Here is an 8886-nt window from a genome sequence, read left to right on the forward strand (position 1 = left end):
AGCGATGAGGAGGACTCTCACTATTAAGTTACTATATTTAGTTGTTGTTCTCCATTTTGCTGGAAATATTGAAAATGTGGTAGCATTGGTGGTTTCTGTAGATTGCTACCTTAAAACATCGTAGTATTGAAATCTGGATTAAGTTTTACTAGACTTTGAATTACTTTTCTTCACAGTTTACATTAGTTTGAGGCTCAATGTGGTGGGTATTAAGGTGTAAAGGTTTTTGCCTTGCAATCCTGGAATTGGTATAATCGTTCTTTTGGTGGGTTTTTTTTTTTTTTTTGTAATGCCACCTCCAGTGTGTATGTCAAAAAAACAAATGGATAAAGAAATGTTCATTGGACCGAATTGTTATCTTAGCATCCTTGTTTGTAGTGTGTATCGTTCGAATATGATTGAAGATTTTCTATTCAAGTACTGGCCTGCATTTTGTATTCTATTCATGTCGTTTCATTACAGGCAGAGCTTTTTTCTAGTGAATTTTCATGGATGTTTTGTATTTGTAGCATGCATACCGAGATGATCGGTTGGAGGAAGTTTTTCTTCGTCATCTTGGAGCGGAAGATAGGCAGACTGTCATAGCTAAGAACATTAGGTATATTTTTTGGTACTTCTATTCCTTTTCTTTTATTTATATAGACTTGGCTAATAGAAAAAAGAAAAGGCGAATACCTTCTCGTGTGTTATGCTCGTTTCTTTTCGTTCTTTCTTTGTAGATGGTGTTTTCAGGTTGTCAGACTTTCTCAGTGACTTGCACATTAGATGAATGTTCACCAATATCTATTAAAACGTGAGTTCTTTCTTTGACTCTGCTTTGTCTTCTCAACTACTTTCAGGTTCCGATATCTACTACATTCTTGTCACGTAGGGCTTGTTCTCCGGTTAGGTCCCTCTGCCCCGTTTGTGTAGGATAAATTCATTTATGGAGACCCTGAAACTTATAATGTTGCAATGATTTGTACAACACATCGGATAGCCATTGTGAAAACTACAACTTTGATTGAATAAATACCGTATTTGTTTCCGGGAAGTCTATTTATTCCCATACTTCTTTCAATGCATTCAGGATATCTAAATAATGCAAGGACCTATCGCCACACAGCTTTGATGAAAACATTTCTTCGGTTTCTAGTGTTGCACACTCCATTTGATAAGGTAAAAATATCGAACAAATTCCGCTCATTGGTGTTACAGACCGTACGGCTTGAAAAACACATTTAAACCCAGAATTGCAGGGTTGCGGAATGGAGAAACCGAAGGTTGGAATCATGGGGGTTATATGCAATAAACTGCATCTAAATATTAATGAAGTAAAAACTATTTTGGGTGTGACAATGCTGTCTGATTGATGGATAAAATGTTTGTTGAATGAAGGCGTTGGAACATTAGCAGTAGCCAATGGTGATTAGTTTCGAAAATCAAATATGCGGGGGTGGCTGTGTTTATTGCTCCACGCTTCCCCTTTGATCAGTGTGACACTCAGAAATTGTACTATATACATACTATATATATATACACACACAGGGTTATGCAATGCTGTGATGTGGTAACAGTGCTTGCACATTGGACTTTATTTTAAATGATTACAAGCGAAATTTGTGTCAATCTATTAGTTTCGAAGATGATGCCGACTCGAATGATGTCCGATGGAAAGAAAGTCAGCTCCATCAGCTGATTGGCAAACTGTCGAGTGGGTGTGTTGAAAGCCGGCTTCATCGGATGGTAAATACGTAAAGCCAGCTAGACACATTCGGATCAAATCAAGACAAGTTTGGTAATCTTTTGTTGCAATCATTAGCCCCGCATAATGAATGCATGAAGAAATGTATACACATTAAGACATTAGAATAGAGTATTAATCACTGGACAAGGATGGCAATCGAGCAGGTCAAGTGAAGATATCCTTTTCCCTATTTTTATATCCATCTACCCAGGGCAGTTGAAGATATCCCTTTCCCTATTTTTATATTCATCATCTACCCACCACTCATGATGGATAAAATTTTTAAATCCACACCTGTTTCGATGACGAGTATGACCTTTTACATCTATACTTGTCTATTACCCACTAAACTTATATTCATTCCCGTCTCAGTCTCAATTAAAACAGGTGCAGTGTAAAATCCATAAAATTATAACTGTCTGCCATTCCTACACTAGGCTTCAGTGCCCATACCCTGAGAAACCAATTTCTACTTTTTTTTTAAATCATTTTCTTCTATTTTACGTTACAAAATGAAATGTCTAATAAAAATTATATATATATATATACAAGTACCACTTTGCTCTTGCTTCCCCGCAACTATACATATTACCCTCCCCCTCCCACACTTCGAAGCCAATGCCTGTGATTGCAAAATTTCTTACAAAAACACCAGTTTGACACTTCTATAACATACATCTCTCTATTCTAGACATGTCTCAAGGTGTTGAAGATTCATCGCCTCTGGATTTTTCCCCTATTTTTCGATCCATGTTATATACTTGATGCAATCGGTCCATTAAAAAAATATTTCCGGAAAAAAAACAAATGCCAAAAAGAGAAAATCAATGCAACCTTGGGGCGGAATGTGAGAAAATGAGAGAGACTGAACTAGGAGGTAGTGGCATTCCCTTCCGTTTTGGGCTCCGTTCGGATGTAGGTGAGACTTCGGGCAGTGGGAGGAGTAAATTTACTCGCAGCAGCATCGGATGGAGTGGCCTGAGCACCACGCTTCCACTGAAAGCTTCTTGCACCAGGTTTTATGGGGAGGTGAGGCCTAAATGCAACTGGGAAACCTCGGGGTAAAGGAGCTCTAGCAAACCTCGCAGCAGCAAATGGAGAACCCCGAGCAACGTGAGGCCATGTCATGACAGGAGCGGCTTCTTGAGGAGCAAAAGTTTTCTTTACAACCTTCAGCAAGAACGAAATCAAACAAGTTGTGACTTAGTCCTTATATTTTGGAACAACAAATCAACATGAATGCAAAGAAATTGGCAGAGAAACACATTCAACAGAAGTGAATCATACAGCAAACTGGATAGCATGGCCATGATTGGAATATAGACCAACTTTATAATATTTACAAGCTATTCAGTAACAAATCATAGAAACAAAATTGTCGAAAGTCGCAACCATTGACTGCCAAAATACGAACTATATCAGCAGTGTTTTCCTGAAAAAGTTTCATCTATCAAGCAGCCTTATTACGCTAGGCTAAGCCAAGATAGAGTTTCCAATAGAGTAAAAATTTTAACACGCATAACTCATAATATTTACAAGCTATTAAGTAACAAATCATAAAAACAAAATTGTCGAAAGTCGCAACCATTGACTGCCAAAATACGAACTATATCAGCAGTGTTTTCCTGAAAAAGTTTAGCTATCAAGCAGCCTTATTACACTAGGCTGAGCCAAGATAGAGTTTCCAATAGAGTAAAAATTTTAACACGCATAACTCTCCGACTTAAAGATGAGAAATATCAATATGCATGGGAAGTTGAAAAGAAAAAAAAAGGTTGAATAAAACAACAGAGAACAAGGATTGAATACCTTAAGAATCCGTGACATGAATGAGGTACCATCCAGGGACAAAGCATTGTCTGCTGCTTCCTTTCGCATAAACTCCACATAAGCTGACCTGTGTAGGCATCACACCTTAGGAAAGAAAGATGATGCTTTACAGACGTATTCAGAACGAGTATTTAAAGCAACTTACCCTTTCGGTTGCCCAGTCGCAGCATCCATAACGATAACAACTTTTAGCACTTCTCCGAACTTGTTAAAATGTCGAGAAAGACTATCCTTAGTAGCAGCGAAGTGGACCTGCTTATGTTACAGAACCATATGTTGTCAAAAAAGTGTAAGGGAGCCATCTTTTTTGTGAACTAGACAAATAAGTTTGGTTTCTTACATTGCTAACAAAGATGGTTCGAGAATCAGCATCCTCTAAAGGACGATCGGCAGAATGTAAAACTGCAAAAAGAAAATGGCAAAAATTAAAAATAACGTAAAAACCAACAGAATTTAAAAAAAGGATTTAATAAAAAAAAGGTCACAATACACGAGAATTCCATGTCTGAAACATGCAACAGCCAAATAACCAATCCTAACAATAGAAGACAACTCACCAGAAGATAGCTGCACTGCTTTCTGAGACATATCTTGATTATAAGCAGCACTTTTATCCTATAATTCAACAAAATAAATGCAAATTTATACAGCCCAAATGCAAAGAATAAAGGAGAAAATAAATATAGGAAGAACATCCTACATTTCCATTACCGACTGTAACTGTGTTGTCATTCTCCAATCTAACATTTGATTTGTTAGCAGCTGCTTCACTCTCCAGAAGAGACTTTCGACTCTCCAATTCTGAAACCTCCCTTGGCTCTTGATAATGAGGTGGTTTCCACGTATTTACATTGACAGAAATGTTAACTATCTTACGAGAATTTACTGCTATTGTAGATTGATTTTGATCTTTGTTCCTCATTTGCGAGATTTCATTATCCTTAGCTACATTGTACTGCACCATAAGTGAGTTATCACCCTTGTTTCCACTTGATGTACCAGTACGAGACACGTCCATACCTCCACGGCCAACAACATTAACATCATCATACCATTCATTGTCAGACACAGAATCTGAAGCCAACCCAGTCTCACTGTCTAAAGCAGTTATGTTACCAAGATGTCGACCACCAAACTGCTCTCTTTGATAATATGACGAATCGGTTGTCTCCAAAGGTTGGTCAAGATCTCCATATTCTTCTTCCTGGGGAAGAGACTCTCTGTATCCTGGGAGTAGGTCTTGGCTCTCCAAAACATCCATTCCAGGACCAAGCCTGTCAAATACACTTCCAGCATTTTTTACCTTTGTCACATCTTCGGCAGCTTCTGCAACAGCCTTGATCACTGTCGCCATTGGATTTGGCACTCTTGCAACAGACTGAATTCTCCGGGGACGAACTGGCAAATCTCCAGAGGTTGTTGAGACAACAGATCTAAGGCGCTTGGATGATGGTTCCTTTGATGAAACAGGTGTCCTCGAAGTTCCAACTGCATCTCGCACAGCAAACTGAAGCAGCCGCCTAGGGGCATCAATGTTCATCTGAGAAACTGCTTCCCTCTACAAAAGGAGTTCATACATGGATCAGATGATCATAGCCAAAGGAACGAAAAAGACATTGGCATTTGACACAACATCAAACCGCTATACAATTTACATAAAATTATTTCTTGAAGAAACAAATCCTTCTGAATTATTGTTAGAGCAAAAAATATAAGTAATTAATGATTAATATGTGACCTTAGGAAAATTAAGAAATTTACCCCTATACATCAGCTCTAAATCATTTCCATAAGGTTATAATTTTTTCAATTAAAGGATAACCATATGCTATTAATTCTAGTCAATGGTCATCACCTAGTCAAGAATATGTATCCTATAAAATCAAACCTTCATAGGCTGTCGCTCATCGGGTTTACTCCTTTTCTTCTGAGAATGATGAGGAGAGAGAGATTTTCCACAGTTTACTTTACGATTGGATTTTTCTTCAAAACGAATACTCTCAACCTCAGAGCTCCGAAGAGGAGGAGGTTCAGCTGCATCCCTAACTAGTCCCTTCCACTCCCTGTTGTGACGGTTCCTGGAAACCTTAGTAGTCTTTCCTCTTTCAGAATCAGTGTCCAACTGGTGAGAGTCGGTACCAATAGACTGGTTCCCCAATGCAGTTGTTCTGGCTCCTTGAACATGAAGTTCTTGAGAAGGAATATATAGATCCAAATTTGAAGCCAAATGATCCCACAACCTATTCAAAAGCAGGATAAGAATATTATATCCGTACACACTAATATAAGAAAACTAAAAGTATCAGAGGTGAGGATAACTTGGGGCTCGATCCTGTCAGCTATGTTTATATAAGCACTGATTTTCCAAAATGGAGAAAGTTGGAAAATAATCTAAATACCAGGTGACAAAAGAATCGCTGTCGTCCCCAAGAAAAACATTCAACTCATTCATTGCTTCATCTTTACGTCTGCCATTTCTCAATAAGACAATCACATATTCCTGACAATCAAATCAATGAGATAATACCATAAGATGTCAAATGGAATCACTAATCTTTCACAATTTTTAACAGATTTGGTAATTTGTGTACTCCAACTCTCTCAGAGATTGGATGTAATCAGAGAACCACGTCAAAACTGGAAGGTCAAGAATGCTAACCAACTACAACTAAGCCGAGATACATCGTTGTAGGAAATATTAAAACCATATATAATTCAAACAATCTTACAACTGAAAAAGAAAATATTCAAGGGCTTATGAAATCTCAAGAAAAACATTTCGGACGATGGCGCCTTTTATTTATTCACTTTCTTCCGAATCCTTTCTTTCAACCAGTGCCACAAGCTCTTGATAAGAACATAGAACATTGAAATAAAAAGAACAAACCTGAGTATTTTAAAGAGTTCAAATTCTACAAATGTCACTCAAAAACATGCTATCATTATGAAATTGAATAGAAAAACAAACGTTATGATCAACGCAACCGTTCAGAGAGAAAAAAATCCAATCATCACACGTTTATATAAACAACAGGAAAAACATATGAAACATATAAATAGAAGATTAAATTGCAAAGGGCGAAAAGAAGTACCACAAGAGTATCGTCAGTGTAGTCGCCCATAAACTCCTTGAGTTTTTCATTGACTCTATCTCTCAACTTGGCCGCTCCATCTCCGCTAAAATTAACTTTAAATGTCAAATCATCAACTCGATCCACGCTGCCCATCTTCTGTCGATTTCCTCTTCGAAACCCTAATCTAACCTCTACCGATAAAAACAAAAGAAAAACAAACGGATAATCCTGCTGTTCCAGAAACCCTAACTACAGGGGTTTGCAAGCAACGTGAAAAGGCGGGACCGGCGGATGAATTGGAGGGACACGGCGGCGCGTGAGATGATCGTGGTGCCTGCGAGAGAATGAGAGAGAGGATTGGGTTTCATAGCATAAGAGAATCCCCCGATCGAAATATGAGGAATTTGGGGGCTAAATAGAGATAAAGAGAAAGTTTTGTTCAGGATCGGGATAGTAGGGGAGATAGGACGAGGATGAAATGTGCGTATCGGTTCATATATATGTATCGACTGTGAATGGGACTCTCTTTGATCAAATTTTGTATCAAGTCCCTAGATTGTCTATTTTTAATTAATTTAATCCCTCTATTATAATTTTGGGTAAAGTACATTAAAAGCTTAATGCATTTTTAGGTGTGTAAACTATATCTTAAATTGATTTTTGGTGTTTAAAGAATTTTTCGTTAAAAATAGGTGTCTAATATTTTTTCTATTGTTTTTTAGGTGTTTATCATTAAAAAATTCGTTAAGTGACATATCTCACATTTATATCCTTTTAATAAAATATTTTTTTAAAATATTTCTTTTAAAATCTTGATGTAATATTAGTCACTTAACGGGTTTTTAAAGGTAAACAATTAAAAATATAACAGAGAAAACATTATATACTTATTTTTAATGAAAAAATCTTTAAGCAGAAAAAGTTAATTTTGAGTATAGTTTATACACTTATTTTTATATCAAGCCTACATTAAATGGCCCCCCAACTATAGGGTGTTGCTTTATTGAGTCATCTGACAATTAAAAGTTACAAAATTGTTCTCCAACTATAACATGTTGTTTTTAAGTCCTCTTATTATTAAATGTTGCAAAATGGTCACCCGACTATTCATTGTGTTCCAAACTCGTCATTTTCCGTTAAAAAATTGATGATAATTTGAGTTTGACATTAACCTGCAGACCAAGACATGATATAATATGATCTCAGAATCTCAAACAATTATCATATCTCAGTCAATATGTTAACGTCTTGATCAAACTATCATCAATTTTTTAACGAACAATGACGAATTTGGAACACAATGAATAGTCAGGTAATCATTTTGTAACTTTTAATAGTTTGTGGACTTAAGAAAGTAGCATCTTATAGTCAAAGGATTGTTTTGTAACTTTTAATAAGTGGGGGCTCAATAAAGTAATACTCTATAGTCGAGGACCATTTGTGTACTTTAACCCTATAATTTTATTGCTTTTAATTCTCAAAATTTTCTAAATAGGTATACTAGGTTGGTTAATCTCGATTTTTTTATGCGTATTTGTAAGTAGTTTTGGTGTGTGATCTCAGGCTAATTTGAAATAAGTTTTAATTTAAAATATTATTTTATTCGAATTAAAAATTTACATAATTAGTAATGATTCTGATTACAATCGAGAATGTTAAATTATTGTAGGTTTTAATCTAAGAGGTTATTTATTTAATGTCTACTTTAAAAGATTAAACAATCGGTAACAATTTTGATTATAACCAAGGATGTACAATGATCAATAAAATTCAAATAAATACAATGCGAGATGATATCGATAATAATAACATATTTAAATTTGAACTAAAACAAATCTTAGAAAAATAAAATACGTTGACTGATATATTTTAGTCTTATCAAACACAGTAAAATAGAAAAATAAATTCTTAAAACTTCTTTTCCCCTTATCAAACAGACCCTTAATGCAGCAGTCAATTATATATCCAAATGACGTATATTTATATTATAAAAAATATTTTTATTAGAATATTAGCGATTAATCTGATGGGATGAAACAGTAAATTTCTTTTGAACAATACCTACATAAAGAGAGAGAATGAGAATTTTACTCATAATGAATATTAAACCCATAACTTAAGAAACGTGTCAACCGAGAGTTTTTAATCACATATTTTAAAAATAATTTACGAAATGGTAATTTTTTTTAATATAGTTAAGAGTTCGAGTTTTAATTTTGTGAAAATAAAATAGTAGATTGAAAAAGTCGCATCTAT

General features: G+C 35.5%; 1 protein-coding gene and 1 long non-coding RNA gene across 2 annotated transcripts; one reads left to right on the top strand and one right to left on the bottom strand.

The window, feature by feature from the left end:
• The first annotated feature begins 419 nt into the window (after positions 1–419).
• Positions 420–1109, top strand: LOC120129832. The gene is made up of 3 exons (XR_005516787.1): positions 420–598; positions 733–793; positions 1070–1109. It is a non-coding gene; the product is annotated as an uncharacterized LOC120129832 (long non-coding RNA).
• Positions 1110–2246: 1137 nt separating this feature from the next.
• Positions 2247–7090, bottom strand: LOC120129831. Its single transcript, XM_039147237.1, has 9 exons — positions 6649–7090; positions 5956–6056; positions 5445–5796; positions 4257–5114; positions 4114–4171; positions 3897–3958; positions 3702–3808; positions 3536–3623; positions 2247–2896 (listed from the first exon to the last, which is right to left on the bottom strand). Exons 1-9 carry the CDS (start codon positions 6781–6783, stop codon positions 2597–2599), a joined length of 2061 nt encoding a protein of 686 aa, XP_039003168.1. The 5' UTR covers positions 6784–7090; the 3' UTR covers positions 2247–2596.
• Positions 7091–8886: the final 1796 nt, after the last annotated feature.

The sequence above is a fragment of the Hibiscus syriacus genome, unplaced genomic scaffold, assembly GCF_006381635.1.
Source record: "Hibiscus syriacus cultivar Baekdansim isolate YM2019G1 unplaced genomic scaffold, ASM638163v2 tig00110503_pilon, whole genome shotgun sequence".
NCBI classification, from domain to species: domain Eukaryota; kingdom Viridiplantae; phylum Streptophyta; class Magnoliopsida; order Malvales; family Malvaceae; genus Hibiscus; species Hibiscus syriacus.